The sequence below is a fragment of the Grampus griseus genome, assembly GCF_964374135.1.
Source record: "Grampus griseus genome assembly, chromosome: 2".
NCBI classification, from domain to species: Eukaryota; Metazoa; Chordata; class Mammalia; order Artiodactyla; family Delphinidae; genus Grampus; species Grampus griseus.
The window spans coordinates 42549675-42574813 of record NC_139018.1 but is presented as its reverse complement, the minus strand read 5'-3'; the positions used below and the strand labels follow the sequence as shown (position 1 = coordinate 42574813).

Below are 25139 nucleotides of genomic sequence, written 5' to 3'. Positions count from 1 at the left end.
GTTTCTAAGGGCAGGATCCCTGTGTTTCATCTTGGCCGCCTCAAGTGCCAGTGGGTGAAATCACAGTTCAAAACCAGATAAAATGTTTTGAAAACAATATGACATGTATGCTTTAGGAAAAATTTCGAAGCAATATATGAAAACTGGCAAAGCAATGGTTAATGATAATTTATATCTGAGAGGAACGTCCTTAAATGTCCATTCTGTGTGTGGGAGGGCGCAAGCACGTATAACACTGGGGACTTTGGGGTAACCAACATTTATTTCCAGACATTTCACAACCTCCCTTTACGGTTAGGTATAAGGCCCATCTCACAGATGAGTAAAACGAGGCTGAGAGAGGTCCAAGTTGGCAACACCAGCGTATGGTGGTGCAGCCATGGAGTGGGGCGCAGCTGGAGTTCAAATCCAGCCTGGCCTGACCCTCAGTGTACATCCTCTCACCACAACAGTGAGTGCTATGTTAGAATCGGATTCTTTCTTCTGTGGAAACAGCATGTATTAAAGGTTAGAGAGGGTCAACCAAATTCCTCCATGGGGCCTGGGAGGGGGAAGAGTTGGGTGTGACAAGATGGCAGCGTTTCTTTATCACGAGGCAAAACTCCCCCCACTCTGTTTGGATTTAGTCTGCACGGACCAAACTGAACAGAAGCGAATTGTCCCATCTGTTGTCGAAACCATCCTCCCTGACTTCAAAGAGTCCCGGCCCTGGAGGGAGAGACCCCCGGGGCGCAGAGGGAGATGGAAGCGGAGCCCCTCGGCCTCCTGTCAGCCGCTTCAGTCTCTGGGGGCTGGAGCCGCTGCCTGTCATCCCAGCTGACTTCTCTTTGAATCTGCGGCTCTTCACCACCCCCTGCCTTCCCCTCCGCTCAAACAGACCCAAGGCCCGATTTCTGTTTGAAGTGGACGTGCTACTCTTCACACTGCGGGCGCTGCCGCGGAGGTGCAGCGGCATTAGAGGAAGCGGCTCCCTGTGGGGCGAGGCCACCTAAGCCTCAGGCGGCAGCCTGCGCTTTCAGGCGCTCTCGGGGCGATAATGGCATTCTAGACTTTTCCACAGGGGTCCTGAGGCCCCCGAGGGATCTTAATTAAAGTGGCTTTGTGGGTCTTGGAGGCAAACACCGGCCCAGAACTCATGGTGGGAGCTCGTTGTAAGTTCTGGTTCCGTTTTTCCCTGGCCTCAGAGAGTCTAGGTTCATAGGAGCAAAGGAAATGAAAGAACTGGACCTACTGTCTAAATCCTAAAGCAGAAACCTCTGCTTTCACCTGAATAACCAGAGCTCTCCAGCAAAGCATCACCTGGTCATTTCCCTTTGCTGGTGTAGAAATGATGATCGGGAAACCACACTGGAAATCGCTCAAAGTACCATGCACTGGAGCGAAGCTTTCTCCTTTCTGAGATTATTCTGAGGAAAAGGTAATAAACAGATCTGTAAGGAAATTAGTTATCTTAAAGTTTACTTACATATATTAGTTACTACCTTTTAATGAATGATATTTAGATGAAAATTTTGTTATTTTGCTATAGATCAAGTATCTCCCTATAGACATTTCAAATGTAGCTCTAAGGAGAGTAACTATTTTTTAAAAAGATGAAAAGTTAAATATAAGATTCCCTTCTCTGTAAAACACTTTTATAAAGGTCAATAATTTTGAGGGGTGTGTGTGATTTCACTTGAGTATTACTTTTTGGATAGAATCATAGACTATATCTGCTTTGAAAATATTATTTTAAAAAAGAAAACTGAAGTGTGGGTGCCGTTTTTTAATACAGTATCAATAATTTACTTGTTAAGATGACACAATTAGACAGGATTCAAAGAAATATTAGTCTCCAAGGATAATTTATATTGATGCCTTTCTCTCTGTTCTTAAAATATGAAATTATTTACACATCCCACTATATTATTTTGCAAATTGTGGTAGTTTCACAATTTGGAAATATATATATATATATATATCTATATATCTATCTCACAGATGTGTGTAATTAATTAGTGTCAGTTTACCTCCTAGACCTTAAGCTCCATGAAGGCAGGGACTATGTCTGATTTGTTTACCATTTTGTCCCCAGCGCCAGACATGTATTAGGTGCTCAAATATCTGTTGAATACACGAATAATCACTCAAAGAGGTGCAACATAATGATGATGGTATATATTTGATTTTATCTTATAAGAATGCCTGCTTTAAATTTTTTTCTCTTAATTAAGAGACTCAGGTTATACACTTGGACTTTGTGATTTTAAGAAATCACTAACGCTTATCTACAAAAAAATATGACTGAAAATGTTCTTTGGATTGTCAAATCAGATGTGCAATTGTTTGCCAGTTCATGGGATTGAAACTTTCAAATAATTGGTGACTGGTCCCAATAAATCAGAGTAAGGGCAAAATCCACTGAATATAATTGTTTAAAGAGGCCACTTGTAATTGAAACACTTTTAAATTTTGCCTAGGGATGAAGTAGTCTTATTTCATGGTGGTGTTACCAGAGCAAGTCTAGGGTATTTGCACGGTTGCTATGCTGCGCTTTCCATCTGTAAAGATAACCAGCTGAAACGGCAGCGCTAAGGGACTGAAGTCCAAGGCTGGTGGAGACATCAGTGATTGAGAGTGTGGGCAGCGCCAGGCACTGCCAGACAGATGTGCTGGGAATCCATCCCCAAACTTCATGGAATCACCTTGCGTTCGCTCCTTCAACAGAAATCTGGTGCCGGGGAACTTCTTTCACAGTGCTAAATAAGAGCTAAAACATAACCTTTTCTTCCAGGAATAAGGATGCCTCTGGTTGTGCACGAGTCAGTGAGGGTGGAAGAAGCTGTTTCATAGCCTTGCAGACAAGACCAGCATTGTCAAAAGTTTGCTGTTTCCGCTGCCATTCCCTGATTCCCCTCTGCCCTGAAAAGATTTGTAAAGTGGTCAGGGCCATGATGTTGCCCAGTTTCGCTACCAACCTTCTTTTCTCTTGATCTTTTGTTTCAATGTCTGCTTTCTTTCCCCTACGTGCTCACTGAAGCCTGATTGTGGGGTCAGGCTATAATTAGTTTATATATGAAGTTTAATTCACTGTGGCTCTTCTGGCATTAGACTCAGATGGGCTTTGATGTCTGGCTGGAGCTTTGATCCCAGTCCCTCGAATGGTGGTCATCACCCCAACTCAAAGGATTGCCCTTTATTTTTTTCCCCTCCTATTCGGAGACAGCTTTTCCCAATTACATCATTTGTGTTTGGCCATAAAAGCTGCAAGGCATCATTTTGTTGCTTTGCTCTATAGCAAAACGTGCAATTGATGCTCCTTACTTTGCTTGGCTGCAAAAGAATGTTCACTGCTGGATAAGGGCATTTGTACAGTGGTGCTCAGACTTTGTGAGGGTGCTGTTGGGAGTTGTTCTGCCCAAGGGCAAAGCTTCAGACTGTGTGATCTGAGGGACCCTTTCTGACTCTGCCCAGGAAATATCTTTAAGCATAAGCTACACGACTGTGATATATTCAGTCGAGACTCTTTTTCATGCTGGCAACTTTATCTTACTCTCCAGATCTTCTGGGCAGCAGATCCACCCCATCTTTAATGTCACACTTTCTGAGCGTCGATTAGCAGCTTGTCTGAGAAGACAGAGGCCTCCAGGGAAAGCAAAAGAAGTAAGGAGAGCTGAGCGATACTACAAAGAAGATGAAGTGGCGTTAGAGGAGGAAGAAGCACCAGCACTTGCTTTAAAAAGAAAGGGAAAGAAAAATCAAATCGGGGGGTGGGGGTGGGGGGACACTTCTCTGGTGGCGCAGTGGTTAAGAATCCGCCTGCCAATGCAGGGGACACGGGTTCAATCCCTGGTCCAGGAAGATCCCACATGCCGCGGAGCAACTAAGCCCCTGGGCCACAACTACTGAGCCTGAGCTCTAGAGCCCGCAAGCCACAACTACTGAACCCGCGTGCCACAACTACTGAAGCCTGCGCGCCTAGAGCCCATGCTCCGCAACAAGAGAAGCCACCGCAATGAGAAGCCCGCGCGCTGCAACGAAGAGTAGCCCCCATTCGCCACAACTAGAGAAAGCCTGCGTGCAGCAATGAAGACCCAATGCAGCCAAAAATAAATTAAAAAATAAAAATTAAAAAAAAAATAGGGGGAAGTGAGATCCTGTCTCTGACAGGAGGGAGCAGTGAACAGTGGGTGATTATCCTCAACTGCATCCCAAATACCTGCAACCAAAACAAAGAATCAAAGTGGAAAGAAAGCCAGAGGACTAAATTGGAGAGGAGAAAAATTGGCTGTTGGGTTAAGAAGAGAAGAGGGGCAACCCAACCAGGCACACTTAATCTGACGACATTGCGAGTTTTCCTGGAAAAACAATTACAGCATTGAGCTCCTTGCTTCTAACTTCACTTGACAGCCTGAGTTTCTTTTAATTGGCGCGTGAATGAGCAGCATTATTTATTAATGTGTAATGGACACTTTAGAAAGCATGACCTTTTTTCCTATTTGCGACCATTTTATTGGCAGAACCATTTGAATACATTACTTTTAATATTGAAACTTGCTGGGAACACTTTTTCATGGAGATGTACAAGCTGTTAGGGCAAATGGTTGGCTTTGGACTAATGAGCCAGCTCAAAGTGGCATTTGGTGGGTAGGGGGCTTGGGAGGTGGGGAGGTTTGGAGACACAGCGACTTGTCTGCTTTAACAAGATTTATTAGTAGTGTGTAAAAACATGTTTCAGCTTTTTTTCCCCCCTCAACTATATAAATATAGTTGTCGATGTGTGACATAACACAGGCCACAATAATAGATTCCACCCAGCCAGAAGGAATCTAATTCAGAACTAGAAAGCAAGAAGCTTGCCTAGAAATGAGTAGAATGAGACAATGACAGAGGACATGGGTGAGTGGCATTTGGTAGACAGGATTAGTCATTATTCTTTAGTGCCTTACTAAAATTAGGGAGGAAAATTTCGTTCCTGTATTATCAAGTATGGTGTCTGGCACACAGTAGGCATAAAGCATAGGTGAACTGAATGGAATTAATTTTGTTTGTTGATGAGCACCTAAGCATAATTCCATTTTTAGATCTAATATACAATCTGGTTGATTATGAGTCATAGTTGTAGTTATAGTTCCAGTTAGTCTGTGAGGGGCAGCAATGGGGAAGTCAATGGAGGGTGGCAAGAGAACTCTTGTTTTTGTTTTTTGGTACATGTCAACTTGACTCTATTTGTTGCAGAGATTAAATGGGTACTATTAAGTTAGTTGGAAAGTAGGTTAATGAAAAAACAATTTACAACCAACCTGCAGTTTCTTGAATGCTTGCAAAGGCATTGTCCTGAGTACAGTAATACTAAGAGGATATTAAAACAATCACTGCCTTCAGGGAACTTTAATAATGTAATCGGAGAGAAGGGATACACATAAACACCTACGTACATAGATGTAAGTGTACATACCCATATAAGTAACCATACAAATAGCATTTGGTAAGAATCAAATATTCATGCAGTTAACAGGAGTTCAGAGGAGAGAACTGAACTGATCTTGGAGGGAAGAAGGTTGGACTACGCAGAGGGGAGAAATGGAGAATTCTTAGCAGGGCTAAGCAGCTGGGTAAAGGCGTAAGAGTCTGAAATAACGATATAGGATGCACTCCTTCACACAGCACTTTGCCTGAACTTCGGCAAATTGCAACTTGCTGGATTCGATTTCTGAGGCTCTTGGATGTACTGCTGTTTAAAAGAGATATGGTACTTTCCCCTAGACAAGCCAGCTAGTGGCATTTCCAGACCCCTATCCCACTGAAATTCCCTGTGACCAGTGTCCCAAGCAGAGATGGCCATACCACAAATGCTACCGCAGGGGAAAAGTTTATTAGTCCCTCTGTTGGAAAAAAAAAGATACAACTCATATAACCTTTACTATCTATGTGCCTGCCACGTTGTAAACACCCCTACTCCCATATATATTATATACTGTATATTATTATAATTCTTACAACAGGCTCCTTCTGTTAGTAGCTTCATTTTACCTTTGAGGAAACTGAGGCACAGAGAGGTGAAGTTACTTGCCTGCACAGCTAGTCTTGGCTGGAAAGGGGATTCAGATTCAGGCAGTCTGGTTTCAGAGTCAGAGTTCTTGTGATCGCAGACTAAATAACAACAATAAAAAACTCAAACAAAAATCAAAGCGCGCAGGCGCGCGGACTCACTAAACCCGGTGCTTGCAAAAGAACTGATGCAATCGCTTGCTATAGAGCGACATCCTCCTGCCTAATTTTATTGATAAATGCCTTCCGTGAAAAGATTAAAACAACAGCAACAAAACTTTTAGGACAACGTTGCACTGTGCCTTGTAGTGCCTGCCTTTACAACTTGGAGTCCAAAAAGCCAAACCCAAGAAATGGTCTTTGAATACATTCGCTGTACCTTGCTGGGTAAGGTGAAAGAAACCTAAATCAGCCTGAGTGGGTACGAACAGTGGACGGGTGGGGAAAGGGTTAACGTTGTGTGCTTCAACTCGGTCGAGTTTCAGAAAGTTCTCTGGGGAGCCCAACTGCCGCGTCCCTTCGCGGACCCTGCCTGCGAGGCCGACTGTAACAGGATGCTGGGGCTCGAGGTGCTCGCCCCTTGCTTTGTGCGAGGGAAAAGAACCAATAAGGAGCGAGGCAAAAACTGGGTGCTGTAAACCCGAAAAGGGGGCGAGGAGGCCCGCGGGAAGAGCGGGGGAGGAGAGAGGGAGGAGCGGGGAGGGCCCGGCGAGGAGGAGGCCGGCGCCGAGCGCGAGCAGCGCCCCTGACACTAGAGGGGGAAGCCGGGGGGGGAGCGGGCCTCGCAACCGAGGGGCCGGCGCGGGGAGGCGGGCGCCGGGCGGGGGTTCGCCGGGCCGCCGCGCGTGACGTAGCGCCGGGCAGGGCGTTATCAGCTGCGGGGCCGCGGCGAGGGACGCGTGGCGGCAGCGGACGGCGCCGCCCGGTCCCGGACGGCCGCAGGCAGCGGCCGCGCGCGGGTTCCGAGCGCTCCGGGTCTCCGCCCCTGCCGCCGCGCCCCGGCCGCCGGGAGGCATGAGTCCGCGGCCGCAGCCCTAGCGCCCGCTCCTCCGCCCGGGCGGCCCGGCTGCGGGGACGGGTGCGCGCTGTAGGGTTGGGGGCCATGAAACCGAGTCCGGCCGGGACGGCGAGGGAGCTGGAGCCGCCGGCGCCGGTCCGGGGCGAGCAGCGCACGGCGGAGCCCGAGGGGCGCTGGCGGGAGAAGGGCGAGGCGGACACGGAGCGGCAGCGCACCCGCGAGCGGCAGGAGGCCACGCTGGCCGGGCTGGCGGAGCTGGAGTACCTGCGCCAGCGCCAGGAGCTGCTGGTCCGGGGCGCCCTGCGCAGCTCTGGGGGCGCGGGGCCAGCTGCAGCCCGCGCCGGGGAGCTGCCGGGGGAGGCGGCGCAGCGCAGCCGCCTGGAGGAGAAGTTCTTGGAGGAGAACATCTTGCTGCTGCGGAAGCAATTGGTAGGTCGTGCCCGGAGGTGGGGCACGGCTGTCCCTGCAGACGGGCCGGGGTCGGGCAGGTGGCCTGCGGTGGGCGCTGGGGTGCCTCTGACTGGGGAAATCCTTTGGCTTCCCGGGACCCCCGCCCGGTGGCCCCCTGACCCGGGTTCCCGAGGGCGCCCGCGGCGCGTGGGCTGCGGACGCCCACGCGATCCCGGCGTGTGCCCGCTTTGTGTCAGGTAAAGGGCTGGCAACCCCGCGCGGACGGCCGGGCGGGGGTGGCTGCTCTCCCCTCCTGCTCTGCCTTTGGAATTCTTGGAGTCTCCTGGTTGTTACCTTCAAACTCTCCAGTTAGACGAAAGCGTGCCCTCTCCCCGAAGGTTTGCAAAGCCTCGTTTAAAATAGCATTTCTTTGGGGAGCTTCTTGGCTTCATGGTCTCCCGCCGAGAGGGGACAAAAGCCGAGGAGGGGGCTTGTGGCGCGGTTGACTGTCCAATGCCGAATTTTACGATTACACGGAAGCGGCCGCGGGGAACCTGCCCCTCCCAAGGCTTTCCCCAGCCTGCCAGCTTTTGCCGGGGCTGCTGCTTAATTTAAGATAGAAGCCCTTTTGTATAAGGCGGCTAAAACCGATGGAAATTTGGCTGGAGAAAGTGCCCCCTCCCCTCATATTTTATATGTACCGCTCGCTGTGACTTGAGGTGGAGGTGGGCGAAGAGAAAAACCTGCTCTCAGGGAGCACTTATCATTGGATTTGTGTCAGCGTCTCAGACATTCTCTGCCGTCTTCATTAATGGGGAAGAAAAAGAACTTCGGCGCTTAATGTATTGATGAACAGCTTTTGACCCAGCCTCAGAGTAATGGCGGCAGCTTTGTTTCGGTGACCTCAAAAATGTAGTTTTGAAAACAGGAGAAAAAAAAAATCCTTATCTGACCATGTGATACTATCTGAAACTAGACGCATGCTAGATAATGTCCCTCCTACGATTACCAACAGTGATGCTGTGTGGTTATTTGTCAAGTGTTTTCTTGTATTATCTCTTTTCAGATAATTTGTCTCTTTTTTTGAGCATCAAAGTGCTTCGACTTGTTTGGTTCATTTTTTCTGAACTCATTCTAACAAACAAGCATGTTATGTCTCCAAGCTTTTTAAGTCAAAGAACAGACAGGAGGGGTAGATTCATATGCATCTATTTTGTAAGGAGGTACAATATGTATATGGTGGTTTGTGCAATACCTCTGTTTTGGCATTTTGCTGTGTTTTTTGGTAGCAGACACTGATTTGAGCCAATTCTTGCTGGTTATGCCTGTCACTGACATTGTGTGCATTGTCTTATACAATAGCACCTTCTTGTCTTCATGAATCTCACAACTGTGAGTGGCGCATTCCTCTTGACCCCTGGAGGGGAGCAAGGCAGCATGTCAGGAGAATTCCTGTCCACTCAGTGTTTGTGGTACTGTTTTCATTTGTAGACTTGGCATTTGTGATTTGAACCAGATGCCTTCTGAGTTTTGTTTTTTTGCTTCCCCAGCAATAGGAAGCACTAGGTGGCGGTGTGAGTTAGCACTACGGTCTGTCACCTTTAGAAACCCGAGCTGAGTTCAAATCTTGATGGACCTTCCCTTGAGGGTTTTGGATTCTGCCTGCTCACATTATACTTGGCACTGGCTGTTGGTATTAGTTTCTCACTTTCAAAGGCCCTAAGACTGATTAAACCCCACAAAGCAACTAATAGAAAACAAAACTCTGCAGGACATTTGGCCAGAAAATCTCACCTAAGTAAGATTATAGTGTATTGTAGGAAATCTGTTATACTCTGACAAATTAAAGAGTCTACAGTGAAGTACTGTTCTGTAAAAAGTGGCTGTACACAGAGGTTTTTTGAAAAATCTCAGTGGGTTTTTCTCATACTACCTATAAAAAGTAAGTTTATATATATATATATATATTAGTTGAAACTAAAAGCAAGTCTTGTTTTTATGAAGAAACTATATCACCACAAAATGTGAGAAAGTGGAATTCAACGTAGGACATATTCTTGAAGTTTTTCTTAATTTCAGGTCATCCAGTAAAAATTTTGGTTTTGGAAGACTTAGGGAACTCTTCAGATGGTAATTTGAATACTTAGAGCCAGACTTTCTGGTTCTTTGTCACCAAAATGTGTTTGTTTTTCCTTTCTCCCTTTCTCCCTAATCAGAATTGTTTGAGGAGAAGAGATGCTGGTTTGTTGAACCAGTTGCAGGAACTCGACAAGCAGATAAGTGACCTGAGACTGGATGTGGAAAAGACATCTGAGGAACACCTGGAGACAGACAGCCGCCCCAGCTCAGGTGAGTGTGGCAGCACAAGGAGGAATTCTGCGGTCATGGGTTCTGCCTTGGCCCCCTGTGCTTAGCGTTCCCAGACCTGCAAATGGCAGTGGAGTTCGTTTCCAGTGCAGAGAGAATAAAACAAAACAAGAGAAGTCTACCATTCAGTTGCATAAGAGGGAAACAAAATCAGAAAACAGAATTTTTTTAAAATTTGTTTTGTTGAAGTATAGTTGATTTACAATGTTGTGTTAATTTCTACTGTACAGCAAAGTGATTCAGTTATATGTATATATACATTCTTTTTCATATTCTTTTCCATTATGGTTTATCACAGGATATTGAATATAGTTCCCTGTGCTATACAGTAGGACCTTATTGTTTATCCATTCTCTATATAATAGTTAGCATTTGCTAATCCCAAATTCCCAATCCATCCCTCCCCCACTCCCCTCCCCCTTGGCAACCACAAGTCTGTTCTCTATGTCTGTGAGGCTGTTTCTGTTTCGTAGATAAGTTCGTTAGACAACAAAATTTTTAATAATGAGATTGATCTGACTGAAGTCTCCTGAGTTTAAAAATAAAAGCTTCTATTCAGATTTCTGGAAGAGTGCTCCTCCTTTGAAACTTGAGAAAGTCAGAACTGGGCTAGAAAATTAGTCACACTTCAACTTCCTGAGACCACTTCAAAAGTGTGTTCTTTTTTTCTTTTAAACCATTTGGCTACTTAAATAGATTCGTTTTTCTCTTCAAGTTATTCTTTCTGAAATGTTCATGAAAAAGTTGAAGTTTGACAGATCTAAGTCTCTTTCCTTGCACATCTTTAAAGGTGGGGTCTCGGAGTAAGGTCAGTTTGAGAGTGAGGGTGCTCTCAGCTTTGAAACATACCCATAGTTATGGGCTTTTTGCCTTTTTCCAAAGATTGCTGGAAATGAAACCATAAAGTCAGGACACTAAATCTCGTGAACCAAAATTGGTGCCCCTCCCTCTCATATTCTCCCTTTCCTACCTTTTCTACATGATTACCCCTTTTCCTTTTAGGCACAAATGTGTGTTATTGCTTGATATGATCTTAATCCCAAATGGTGTTTTTTATTTGTAGGGTTTTATGAACTGAGTGATGGGGCTTCGGGATCCCTTTCCAATTCCTCGAACTCCGTCTTTAGTGAGTGTTTATCCACTTGTCATTCCAGCACCTGTTTTTGCAGCCCCTTGGAGGCAACCTTGACTATCTCAGATGGTTGCCCCAAATCTGCAGGTAAGACTCTTTACAATTGATAGACATTTTTAATTGGAAGGGGTCAAAGGTCTTTAAAGGTTGTCTAGCTTCTACTGATGAAAAACAAAGGCTCAGAGAATTTCATCAGCTTTCTGCATTTAGTGCCATAGTTGCATCTAGAATCAAGATCACCACTATTCCAGTCCTCTTTGGGTATCACCTGGCTTTATATTCTGATGATAGCAAGATGACTTAGTTTTAGAAATCCTGTCCCAATATTACAGTTCTTGAGCTCTGTTTTTGAGCTTTTGCTGTTCAGTTGTTTGCATTTTCTTTTCAAAATTACTTTGGATCTGTTTTCTTGTTCTGTTAATCATTTAAAGCTAAAGCTTACATTAAATGTGTGTATATATATATATATATATATATATAAAAATATATATATAAAATAAGATAAATATATCTGTCAGCCTGGCTAAGAGCTGCTTGGCACTTCTGGTAGCAGTGGCCCCTCCGTGTTCTCCAGAATGCCTTGCATGATGGCAGCTCTCTTCTTTTAGCAGGTGGATAGGGTGAGATCCCCTAGACCATGTTGCCCATTTTGGGCTATTCTTGCAGTGACCTCTAGAGAGAATCATGCCATTGTTGATACAGGAAGAGTTTCTGCATTTCCACCATGTGTCACACACTGCTGTGTGCTCTGCATACGTTTATCTGCTTTGAATCCTCCCGACAGTTCTTCAGGGTGCAAGTGTTGTTAGCTCCATTTTATGTATCAGAAAAATGAGGCCTGCTGAGGTTAGCTTAGGTGAGTTGCTTAAGGTTATATAGAGAGTAAGTGACAGAGGCAGGGTTCAAGCTCAGGACTATCTGCCAGGTCCATGTTTTTCCACCACACCAAGGGAATCCAGAAATTGTTCTGTTCAACCTTCTTAACGAACAGAGGAGGAATTTGGTTTCATATGCCTTTGTCAGAGGCTTCTCATTTGCTGAATGGCAGAGTTGTTGCTGAAACTCGGGACACCTTCCTTAGTTCTGCTTTAGTACGATTCCTCAGAAGATCAGAGAAAATATGGAAGTTAGAGGAGCTGTGGGTCCTGGCACAAGTCACTGCACCCTTGGTTTGTATGTGTTGTCCACTTGGGTAAAAGGTTGGATTTCTGTGGTCCAGGGAATGCAAACATAACACTAAACAACTGAGGCTGCTAATTGGCTGATGTCTTTGTACAGTGTGTGTTGTTAGCAGCAAACGATTGGTGAAGCACAAATCTGTGTTATCTAGAGTATCTGGGCCTCAAGTTCATTGGTAATTGCTCCCTTTCACTCTGCAGATCTGGTTTCAGAGGGAAATTTTATAAACCTATTAAAGGTACTTCGGTATAGGTTTTCCTTAAAGACAGACTCCTGCTATCCCAAATGCCACATCTTCACATAATTGAGACAGTTGGGCTGGCCCTTGCCAGCTGGGATGCCTGTCTGTTTCCTTAACTTTATGGAGGAAAAAGAGATGAAAGATGTCGTTTAGGTTAATGTGGCTTAAAGTAAGACAAGGATAGGCCTTGGGGTAGTGAGGAGGGATGGGCAAGGATATTAGCTAGAGAGGTTTCCCCTTCTTACAACAAGTTATTTATTGGCAGTGGAGGTGGGATTGGGGACATGGCACTTTTATTTTACAATAATCTTTTGTTTACAAATGGATCATATCATTTCTGAGTCTAGACTGTATTCCCCCCTTCCCCGCCCCCCTCCCCCAACTGCTAATTATCATTGGAATTCGTGGAGCTTTCCTTTAAATTAACAACGTAGAACCTAGCATGTAGTGCGTTTTCAATATTTGAGTGAATAAATATAATTATAATGGACAACAAATTAAATAGTGACAAAAACTTTGATTTTCTCTAACTAAAGGTCATTCAGGGGATTTGATATTTATAATGTATGCCAAGACGAGAGCAAAATCATTTAATTAAGCAAGAAAGCTTGATGTCATTGTATTTTGGCAGCTACATTTTTGAGATGTGGGAAATTTATTCATTAATACTACTACTCAGTCTTTTAAAACATCATCAAGAATTCCCTCCTGAAATATTGTACTTTATTTTTTAGTGTCACTATTGAAAACATAGGGTGATTATTATTTAAATTTAATTAGTCTCTATTGAAATTTGGTTACCCTGACCTTTCAATTGACAGTTATACTAGAACACATGTCATTAAGAATTAGGTCTAAAAAAAAAATTAAAAATGAGGAGGAAGCCCATAGAGAGTATAGTTTATCTGAAGTATTTTAAAGGGAAACCAGGAATAGAACACAGAAGGGAGAGTGGCCTAGAGAAAGAACAACTCAAAAAACATTTATTTTTCCAGTTATAATGCAGTACATATTTACTGAAAATTTAGAAAATAGAAAATAAAGAAGAAAGTAAACATTACTTGCTTTCCCACCACATTGAGATGCTAGTGCTCTATTGGCATCTTGGTGTGCTTCATTTCAGGCTTTTTTCTTTGAATATATCCAGTCTTAATAAAACTATAATCAATAGTCTGTTATTATGATTTTCACTCCACTTTAAGGTGTTTTCCCCATATTATTCAATAGTTTGAAAGAATTTTTTTTTTTTTTTGGCGGTACGCGGGCCTCTCACTGTTGTGGCCTCTCCCGTTGCGGAGCACAGGCTCCGGACGCGCAGGCTCAGCTGTCATGGCTCACGGGCCCAGCCGCTCCGTAGCATGTGGGATCTTCCCGGACCGGGGCACGAACCCGCGTCCCCTGCATCGGCAGGCGGACTCTCAACCACTGCGCCGCCAGGGAAGCCCTGAAAGCATTTTTAATGACTGTATTTTTCCTTCAGAGTTATAGCTTGTTAAAAATTCCTTTGTTAATTATTTTTTCCGTCACCCAGTAGTGTGAACTGTATGTGAAATAGTAGAATAGCTTGTGGAGTATTTGTTGATTCTTCGGCATTCTCCCTCTACCCATGAATTTGTCTTCGTAGAAACTGGCCAGAGGCGAGATGGTGCTGACCAATTCATTTCTTCAGAGTGTACCTTTAAAATGTTTTTCAGATCTCATAGGATGGTTGGAATATAAAGAAGGCCACTGTGGCAGTTGGCCGTTCCCCCTCCACATCACAGTCTAATTCCCTTGGTGTCATTGCAGATGTGAATCCCAAGTACCAGTGTGATCTGGTGTCTAAAAACGGGAATGATGTGTATCGCTACCCCAGTCCGCTTCATGCTGTGGCCGTGCAGAGCCCAATGTTCCTCCTTTGCCTGACCGGCAATCCCCTGAGGGAAGACGAGAGGCTCGGTGGCCATGCCAACGACATTTGTGTCGGATCTGAGCTGGATGCCGTCAAGACGGACACTTCCTTACCCTCTCCAAGCAGTTTGTGGTCTGCTCCCCATCCTTCATCGAGTAAGAAAATGGATGGTTACATTCTGAGCCTGGTCCAGAAAAAAACGCACCCTGTAAGGACCAACAAGCCGAGAACCAGTGTGAACGCTGACCCCACCAAGGGGCTTCTGAGGAATGGGAGCGTTTGTGTCAGAGTGACTGCGGCCGTCTCACAGGGCAACGGTGGGAACCTTAAGAATTCTAAACAGCTGCCTTTGCCCTCTGGCGGGGTCCCCTCTTTGGACAATGGGACGTTGTCCCCACTGAAACAGTGGTCAAAAGAATCAAAGCCAGAACCACTGGAAAGCAAGAGGTTGCCCGCGCCTGAGGGCATCTCCCCAGGCACTGCCACTGAACTTCCAGGTAAGCATCTGCCCAAAAATGCCAAGCCAGCCTCCCAGGAACTTGCTAGGTGTCCCCCTGCTGGGGTAGGGGAGTCTCCTAAGGAAAGCGGGCAGATCCCAGCTGCCTCCCCAAAAGAGAGCCCTGGGAAGGTCCCCGCCTCGCTGCAAGAGAACAAGGTGGTCCAGCCACTGAAAAAGGTGCCACAGAAAAACAGCCCGCCGGCTCTCCCTACGGCGGCGCCCCCTCCCGCCGCTTCCGCTCTGGTGTCTCCCGCTTTCCCAGTGGAAGAGCGGCCTGCCCTGGATTTCAGAAGCGAGGGCTCTTCTTCTCAGAGCCTGGAGGAAGGGCCTCTGGGGAAGGCGCCGCCGGTCCTGGCGCAGCCGCCCAGCGTCAGGCCACCCCGGGGTACACGGCCCGTGGCCACCCCGAGGGGCTCTGCCCTGAAGCCCCGGGCCCCGGCCGTCCACGGGCCGGAGAGCGCGCTGCCCGCCGTGAGGGAGAAAGGCCGGGCGGCCGGCAAGAAGTGTCGGTTCCCCGATGATGCGGATACAAATAAGAAACTCCGGAGAGCCCCGGCCAAGGGGCGGCGGGGCGGGGGCGGCCAGTCCGACGTGGGACCACCCAGCCGGCCGCTGGGTGCGGGCCACCGGGCGGGGAGCCGCGGGCACGGCCACGGCCACGGCCGGGAGGCGGTGGTGGCCAAGCCCAAGCACAAGCGCACCGACTCGCGGCGGTGGAGGTCGGCCGCCGAGGTGTCCTACGAGGAGGCGCTGCGGCGCGCGCGGCGGGGCCGCCGGGAGCCCACGGGGCTGTTCGCGGCCAGGCCGCTGCCCTACGCCAGCCCCTACGCCTACGCGGCCAGCGACTCCGAGTACTCGGCCGAGTGCGAGTCCCTGTTCCACTCCACCGTGCTGGACACCAGCGAGGACGAGCGCAGCAACTACACCACGAACTGCTTCGGCGACAGCGAGTCCAGTGTGAGCGAGGGCGAGTTCGTGGGCGACAGCACCAGCACTAGCGATTCCGAGGAGAGCGGAGGCTTGATTTGGTCCCAGTTTGTCCAGACCCTCCCTCTGCAGCCGGTCCCGGCCCCGGACCTTCGCCACAACCCCACCAAAACCTTCGTCAAAATTAAGGCTTCACACAACCTCAAGAAGAAAATCCTGCGCTTTCGGTCTGGCTCTTTGAAACTGATGACGACCGTTTGAGTAACGTCCTTGGTGTAGAAAGTGGGGTTTTTCTAGTTCCCGAAAAAACGGCGGCGTCTTACTGTTTTGTGCGTAATAATCCCATGGAATGCTTTCCTTTGGTTTAGATAAGACCGAGGTGAATTATGTCTCATCTTTGTCAAGTATGGACACTAGTGCCTAGTGCCTTTAGTGGAAGGTAAAGAATGTCTTTGCTGGTTAGAAGTGAATATTGAGTTTCTAATGGTGGTGATAGTGACTTTTGTGGTATCAGATGGTTTTTATTTGACATTTTGTGAGCATCTGTGAAGGCACAGGTTTTGATGGTCAAGTGTTAATGGGATGAGACCTTTTGATCTGGAGGTCAGGTGGATGGAATTTAGGACATACATTTGCTGCTTTGGTTCTTTAGGGCAGCGTCTCCATGAGGGTTTTCCTGTTGGGGGTATCACATACAATTGTGTGAGGTAGATACAAGGGGCAGTCATGGTTTTCTGTAGTTTTTTATATACTCTTCTCTTCTCGGATGTATCCCCATTCTGTATTCTCCTCAGAACTCTTTGGTTTACTGGACCCAGAACTTGAAGACCAGACCCTACATCCAGAGAGGTGACCTGGATAGGGAGGCTGGTAATACCTTAAAAGGATTCACTAAAACCTTTGCCACACTTGGTGCCTAGGCCCTGGTTACAGTAACCCCTTCTAGGGCCATTTACCCGACATTGATGCCTTTCTCCTCCTCCCTAATTTGCAGCAGATCCAACCATTCCTCCCTTGGAGACTTGCCTTTGGGATAACATTTTGGTCATCGGGTACAAAGAAATTCACTCCTAGTGAAATAACCCTTGGGTACGACTCCAAGCTCAGAACTGCTCGCGGGGCACTGTGCCACCTAAGCATTAGCCCAAACGTATTAGTGCAATCCAGTCCAGATCGGACCCCTGACCCTGTTTGGAAGGGCTTTTTAAAAAAAAATTTTTTTTTGGTAAACAGTATTGTGTAAAATTCCTTTTTTTATACCAGTATATGCATGTTTTGTGCATGAGTAGTATTTGTTTTGATATTCCTGTTGATGTTAAATGACTGTATGATATAAACAGTATGTGTTTTTATATATCTTTGTGTAAATTTAATATAACGCATTATATGCTGTAATAAACGATTTGTTTTACTGCTGTTAAGTTTGTTATTTGGGTATAAAACCAGATGTTTACACCTATAAATCTTGTGCTGATTATTGTGGGATTTATATTAGGCCTATTCTAGCATTAGAATATTATTTGCAATAATAATTAAGGCAGATTTTAGGAGTATTGGAATGGATGGTGAATAAACAAATGAGGAAAAGCAAGCTACTTCTTTAGAATGGTTAAGGTGCTTCTTTAAATTTTAAGGTACATTTGATCTCTTCTAAGGAAAATATTTCTGAGAAGACTTCCCCTCTCTCCCTCAACTTCTGAGTATGAAAAATTTTCAACATGGAAAAGTTGAAAGGATAGTACAATAAACAACTGTACAGCCACCACCTAGATTCAACAATTGTTAACATTTTGCCATGCTTGCTTTAACACTCTTTATGTATTGATATATATTAGATAAAACCATATTGCTGGTTTTGTGGGTCAAAGATTTTGGCAATCCTCCCTCTCCCCACCACGCTACTACATTATTTTAAAGTAAATTTCAGGCATCATGATATTTCATCTCTAAAAATTTAAGTATGTATTTCCGAAGAACAAGGAGATTCTCCTATATAATCACAACACCATGATCACACCTAAGGAAAATTGACAATAATTCTTATTATCATCAAAAATTTAATCTCTATTCAAATTTCCCAATTTGTTTCAAGAATTTTTTAGTAGCAGCTTCCCTGCTCCTCCCAACCAGGATTCAGTCAATGTTATACATTGCATTTGGTTCTAGATCCCTAGTCTTTTAAGTCTGGAATAGCCTCTCCATATTTTTTTCAAATGACATTGGGTTTTTCAAGTCAGAGCAGTTGTCTTGTAGAAGGGCCCACATTCTGAATTTGGTTGTTTCTTTATGTTGTCTTCTAACATCATCTAGTCCCTCTATTTCCTGTAAACTGTGAAGGCTTGATTGGATTCAGGTTAAACATTCTTGGCAAGAAGATTTCACTAGTGATCTTGTGTATTTTATTGCTTCACGTCAAGAAACAGAATATCAGGTTGCCCTACTATTACTGAATTTAAGAGTGATCCCTTTAAGAGTCAAGTCGGTGAGCAGAATTTTCTCCACTATAAAGGTTTTGTTTTTCCTCTTTGCAGATGGTTTAGTGTTTGTGGGTGACTCTTTGGTAGTGTGTGTGGATATCCTGTTCTTCATAACCTTCCACTTAATGGCTTTAGTTTACTTTGCTGATCCTTGCCTGAATCAGTTATTGCCTTGGGGATGCAAAATGGTTTTCTAAGTATCTTTTCTTCTTTTACTAGCTGACATTCTACAAAAAAAGAACTTTCCTTGTTTTTTTTCCCTTTCTCTTTTTAAAATATGATGATGGATTCGTGGATTTTTATTCATTTGATTCTTTACAATCACTTACGGTTATTGTTCTTTTTGATGCTCAACATGTCCCAAATTTGGCCAGTGGGAGGATACATTTCATTAAAAGGAGACTCGAATCAGCTCAGTCTCATAATTCATATATTTATTATGAGATGTACTGCATTAAAATGATTTTTTCACATGCTAAACTGCAATGCAACAAAAAATCCCTTATCTATCCATTTTTTTATTCTGTCTTGGAAATGATCTCTTTTCCTATATTTTATATCCCTCTTATCTCTAAGAAGGCTTTTAACTTTGAAACTATAGCAAATTATTTCTTCTATAAAACTGTATCTTTATCTTATAAGACTTCTTTTTCAACAAGACATCTTTTTTTTAACAAGACATCTCAGACAATTTTTGAAAATGTAGAGTTGCTAGTCTTTGCATATTCATATGTTTTTATATGCAATCATTCTTCTTTGACTAGAATTTCTTTGGTTACCTGATTAAATCTAAGCCAAGCACAAACAAGGGGATGATCTCTCCCTGTTTTCTAATGGTGTGATCCAATCTCTTTGGAGGCAAGTTATAAAGTTTATTGTGTAAGGCAACTGGGACCTGCAGTCAGTTCTTGAATCATGTCCAAGTTGTTCTCAATAAGCATTATTCTCAGAAGGGGACGCTTCCTGAAAAACAGCTTCTGAATAATTACATGTTAGGTGACAGAATGCCAAAGGAAGAGAAGCATGAAAAACAGGATTTTTCAAAGAACTTTGGGTTTGTCCACCTCTGTCTATTGCTTGACTTCCCTGTAGCTAGCAGTTGTACCGCACTTGGAAAATTGGGTTTTGTCCATTATTTTCAATGACAGAATACCTGCTATTGTTGTTTCAAACGAAATGGCTCTTTAAAATATTTTCCTTTATTTAAATAAATTACAAATACTCATTGTCAGAAAAGAAAAAGATATCAGATATATACACAGGTGTTTACACTCTTCTCTGTCAATCCTCCTCAAATCCTACTCTTCAGTAACGTTGGTGTATATATTTCCATACTCTGTTATATGCACAAATATATAACCTTTATATTTTTTCTTCAAAACCAAGTCTCAGTTTATACGTATCATTCTGTAACTTGCTTCCTTCATTTCGTGAATATAATTCTCTCTTTGTAATGGGGTTCCAAGTATGTCCTTGGAAAATAGGCACCAGAGGAAAAAGGCATCAGATTTTATGGGGCTACTTTTTTGCTCTGCTTAGAAAAATTCTAATATTTAGCAACAAAAGTGTTACCTGAGTGCTATACTTTTGCACACATATTGCCTTTCTAGTTTTCTCACGTATTTTGTTATTTTGTATTGTGAGGTCACTTCAGTGGGGTATTATCGCGGGAATCCTGTGAGGCTTGATTAAGGCTTTTGCCATACCCAGGAGCTTTGTCTTTTTTTCTGTCAGGTGCCTCAGGGACATTTCCAGGCTGGACCACTTTTAAGTTCATTTCTCTGCTTTGAGGTTACCTGACTACAGAGGTAGTATAAATTCAAATCCTAAATCCACATGGAAGTTACATGTTCTCAGACGAGACCTTTCCCAAGGTGGAAGAGCTTCCTTATTTTCATCCTGGGCCAAGAAGTGAATTTCTTTTTTTTGGACCAGCCCTTCACTGAGGGTGTAGTGCTTCTGTGCCTGTAGGAATATGGGGAAGTCTCAGTCCCAACTCCCACCCTCGGAGAGCCAAGTCCTTGTCCTTGTGTGCCTTGCTTTAGGGACCAGAAACTTCTCCTTCTACTCTCCAAAAAGGTAGAACAAACTTGGGTTCATTTCTAGTGAAGTCAAATACACTTAACGAGGATGTTTGTTAATAGTTTACCCATCATTTCCAAGTGTTTTACAGTGAAACGATTAGGTTGTCTATCTATCAAAAGGCTGGAAACAGAAACCATAGCGCTACCCATTGCCTTTGCCAATAAGTTGGATTCTCCTTTCCCCCTCTTACTTTTGGTACAATATTATTGAGGTACAACTGAAGTATGATAAAATGCACATACTTGAACTTCACAGTTGGATCAGTTTTGATATATACCCGTGTAATCACCACAATCAATAATAACGAACATTTCCATCATTCTCAAAACTTTCCTTGAGATCTTTGTACTCCATCTCTGGCTCCACCCCTTTCCCCAGAAAATCACTGATCTGCTTTGTCACTATAGATTACTATGTATTTTATAGAATTCTATATAAATGGAATTAAACAGTGTGTACTCTTTTTTGCCTGAATTTTTCATTCTGCATAATGATTTTTAGGTTTGTCTATGTTGCTTCATGTCTCAATAGTTCATTCCTTTTTTATTGCTGAGTTGTATTCTTCTGTACAGATAAATAATGATTTGTTTATCCCATTTACTTGTTGATGGACATTTGGGTTATTTCCAGTTTGGGGCTATTACAAGTAAAACAGTGAAGAACATTCATGCACAGGTCTTTGTGTGGACAGATGTCTTTGTTTCCCTTGGGTAAATGGAATGCGTTGGTCTTATGGTAGGCGTATGTTTAACTGCAAAGATATATTCCAAACGGGTTGTACTATTTTACATTTTTACAAGTAACATATGAGAGTTTTGGTTGCTCCATATCCTATCATTTGGCATGCTCCGGCTTTTTAGTTTTAGCCAATTTAATGGATGTATAATGGTATCCTGTTGTGGTTTTAATTTGAATTTCCTTGATGACTAATGATGTTGAACATCTTTTCATGTGCTTATTGGCCATCTGTCCATCTTCTTTGGTGAAGTATCCGTTCACATAGTTTGTGCATGGATTGTTGGGCTTCTTCTTATTACGTTGTAAGAGTTTTTTGTTTTTTTTTTAATTTCACGTAAAAGTCCTCCGGTATATATTGTGAGTATTTTCTCCTAGTCTGTAGCTTGCCTTTTCACTTTCTTAATGGTGCCTTATGAAGAACAAGCATTTTTCATTTTGATCAAGTCCAGTTTTCTATTTTTTCATTTACGGTTTGTGATTTTGGTGTCCCATCTTAGAAACCTTTGCCTAATCCAAGGTTGCAGAGATCTTCTCCTATGCTTTCTTCTAGAAGTATTATGGCTTTAGGTTTACATGTAGGTCAATGACTTATTTTGAGGTAATTTTGGGGTATGATGAGAAGTAAGGACAGATGTTCAATTTTTCCAAACAGATATTCAGTTGGTCTAGCACTATTCACTGAAATGACTTTCACTTCTGAATTGGCACCTTTGTAAAAAAAAAAGAAAAAAATTGAAATATATATATATTTCTGGATTCTATTCCTCTTTTTTAATAAGTTTATTTATTTATTGGCTGTATTGGATCTTCGTTACTGTGCACAGGCTTTCTCTAGTTGTGGCGAGTGGGAGCTACTCTTCGTTGCGGTGCGCAAGCTTCTCATTGCGGTGGCTTCTCTTGTTGCGGAGCATGGGCTCTAGGTGTATGGGCTTCAGTAGTTGTGGCTCGCGGGCTTCAGTAGTTGTGGCAGTCAGGCTCAGTAGTTGTGGCTCACAGGCTGTAGAGCGCAGGCTCAATAGTTGTGCACGGGCTTAGTTGCTCTGCAGCATGTGGGATCTTCCCGGACCAGGGCTTGAACCCATGTTCCCTGCATTGGCAGGCAGATTCTTAACCACTGCGCCACCAGGGAAGCCCCAGCACTGCACCACCAGGGAAGCCCCTCTGGATTCTATTCTTTTTCATTTATCTATATGCCTAGTTTTTCACCAATACCAACTGCCTTGATTTTTGTAGCTTTACAGTAATTATTGAAATCAGGCAGGGCAAGTCCTCCAACTTTGCTTTCTCATTCTCCTTCTTCTTAACTCCTTTGATTATTCTTGATCCTCTGCATTATTATGTAAATTTTAGAATCAGCTTATCAATTTCTACAAAACAACAAAACAAAACAAAACCCTGCTGAAGCTTTTATTTGTATCACATGGAGTATAGTTCACTATAGAGATACTGCCATCTTAAAAATAATGAGTCTTTCAATCCATGAGTATGCCATATCTTTCCATTTATTTAGGTATTCTTTAATTTTCTTCAGCAGTGTTTTATAGTTTTTAGTGTAAAGGTCTTGGTCATTTTTTGTTAGATTTATTCTATGTATTTTTTGATTTTTGGTGATACTCTAAGTAGAACTTTTGAAAATCTTACTTTCTAGTTGTCTGCTAGTGGTATATAAGAATACAGTTGATATTGTATATTAACATTAAACTCTGCTAAATTCATTTATTAGTTTTAGTAATTGTTTTGTAGAATTCCAATCCTAGAGTTTTTGATATTGTCCTAAAGATCTGGAAACCATTTTTCCAATATTTTCTCTCTTTTGTTCAGTTTAGATAATTTCTATTGCTCTATCTTCATTTTCCTTTGCTATCTATGTTCTACTATTGAGCCCATCTAGTGAGTTTTTAAAAATTTTTCAGATATTATATTTTTCAGTCTTAAAGTTTCCAGCTGGATTTTTTTTGTTTGCTTATTTTTGTTTTGGGGTGTGTGTGTGTGTGTGTATAGTTTCTGTTTCTCTACTGAGAATTTCTATCTGTTCATTCACTTCAAATGTGTTTTCCTCATGAAGCATAGTTACAGTAGCTGCTTTAAGTCTTTGTTTGATAGTTTCAACATGTAGGTCATCTTGAGGTTGGCATCTGTTGATTGTTTTTCCCTTGAGAACGGGTCACATTTTCCTGTTTCTTTGGCTGTCAGGTAATTTCAGATTGTATCCTGAACATATCAATGTAATACTGCATATGTTCTGAGTCCTTTCATAATCCTCAGGAGAATGTTGATGTTTTTGCTTTAGCAGGCTATCAACCCGGTTAGGCTCTGACCCTAAGTTCTTCTCACCTTTGTGGGCAGTGGTTTAACTCTGAGTTCAATCATATAAGCCTTTGTTGTACTGTTTTGGGTCTGTTCTGTACCTGCATAGTTCAGGGGTTAGTCTGACACTTAGGTAGATGGTTCATATCTCATTTAAACTCTCAACGCCTTTGCTGTGTTGGTTTGAGTCTGTACCTTGCATGCTTGGCTCAGATGTTAGATTGAACCAAGGATTCATACACAGAATTAGGGGACCCCTTTCTCTAGTTTTTTCCCCTCTGGGATTTCTCCCACTCACTCCACCCCACAGAGTGATCATTTCCTTGTTCCTCTGGCTAGAAAGACATGTTTTCTATTGGAATTTTAGCTGCCTATGGCATGCACTGCTTTGAAACTGGGATCTGTTCTTAGGATAAAGCTGCATGAGAAAAGAAAAAAATGGAAAACACACCCATCTCCCCCAATCCATCTGCTTTTGTTTACTTTCACAGTCCTCAGGTAGTCTTTTCTCCGCATATTTTTGTCAGAGTTTTTAGCTGTAATTAGTAGGAGGAATAGGCTGCCATGGCAGATCCAGAATCCACTGACCCATTTATTTTTAATATGGATAGAATTCAAAGATGCAGCAGAGTCCTGAAGGAAAGCCAATCATGTGCTTCCCCAGAATTCCCCACCCGACTCTGAAAATCACAAGGCTTTCTGTGTTCTGGTTTTTAAATCTCATAAAACAGTAAGAGTCATTAAAAGCAAGGAAATCCTTTATCAATGTGCAAGAAGAGGTATTTAGCATTGGTACAGTCAATTTTATTTTAATTTTTTCTAGGTGTAGACCTTTAATCTGGAGGATAGAGGGGAGCTATATAATTATTTATTTCTTTGGTTCTTTCTTTTGGGGCTAAGAACAAAGGATAACATTCTCTCTACATAGGTACACTGCTTGAAAGGTAGTATAAAAGTGCCTTTTATTTCCTTGAGAGTCATTTTGTTTAGTTTCAGACCTGTCACTTTTAATTATTTACCTGATCATCATATCTCTGACTATAATATAAATACAGTATATAATTACACTTTTGAAAATGGTTATTTACTCGTTGGCCCACAGTGGTTTTTTGGAGCTGCTACAACCTATCTGTGAAATATAAGGAGTAGCAGCATGAAGCCCAGAGCTGATTCAGAGAATTATTTTAATTTGAGGACCGTTGCCCAGATAAATAACAGCTGCTTTGGAATCATTACAGCTGAAGTGGTCAATGAATAATTTACCTTTATTTTTAACTATAACAGATGAATATTTCAAGGTTATCAAAATATAAAAAAATGTCTTAAATATCACTAGTTCATCTAGCTGTTATATTTTAAAGGGAATGCTATACACAGATACTAGGATGTAGAGGTGCAACCTGGAGAATTTTGTTGGGAGAGTGTGACTAATGATGGGTAACATCAAAATGATCAGAGTATGAACCTGGTTTTGGTAAATAACCCTAAAATCTATTTATTTATCAAAAAATTATGCAAAATGTGTTAAAGCTCTGAACTGGCAAACTTGGGCAGGTAATCTTGCAAAAGCAACTTTTTCCCATGAGATTTTCTTTTTAAATTTATATTCTTTACTTAAGAGGATGCTTCCCACACTTCTGGCTTTCTATGGGTCTGACATTTTATTCTGAATATTGTACATAGCCAGAACCAGGAAAGGCAGAGGTCTATTTTTAAAACAGAAGTGAGCTTTTTTTAAAATTGAAAATATTCTTTTATTATTACAAACACAGTGTATGTGTATTATAGAAAATTTTTTAAATACAAATAAGGGAACTTCCCTGGCAGTCCAGTCCACCCTGTGCTCCCAATGCAGGGG

General features: G+C 43.1%; 1 protein-coding gene across 1 annotated transcript; it reads left to right on the top strand.

Moving 5' to 3' along the window:
- Window positions 1-7059: 7059 nt before the first annotated feature.
- Window positions 7060-17090, top strand: DACT1 (dishevelled binding antagonist of beta catenin 1). The gene is made up of 4 exons (XM_082648888.1): window positions 7060-7477; window positions 9655-9787; window positions 10869-11024; window positions 14146-17090. The coding sequence occupies exons 1-4, from the start codon at window positions 7133-7135 to the stop codon at window positions 15933-15935; spliced, it is 2424 nt and encodes an 807-aa protein (XP_082505014.1). The 5' UTR covers window positions 7060-7132; the 3' UTR covers window positions 15936-17090.
- Window positions 17091-25139: the final 8049 nt, after the last annotated feature.

Excerpts from the sequence above, each read along its gene's own strand:
- DACT1 (XM_082648888.1), top strand. The coding sequence starts at position 7,133 with ATGAAACCGAGTCCGGCCGGGACGGCGAGGGAGCTGGAGCCGCCGGCG. Across the intron at positions 7,478-9,654 it reads TGCTGCTGCGGAAGCAATTG|AATTGTTTGAGGAGAAGAGA; the intron begins GTAGGTCGTGCC and ends CTCCCTAATCAG. Across the intron at positions 9,788-10,868 it reads AGACAGCCGCCCCAGCTCAG|GGTTTTATGAACTGAGTGAT; the intron begins GTGAGTGTGGCA and ends TTTTATTTGTAG.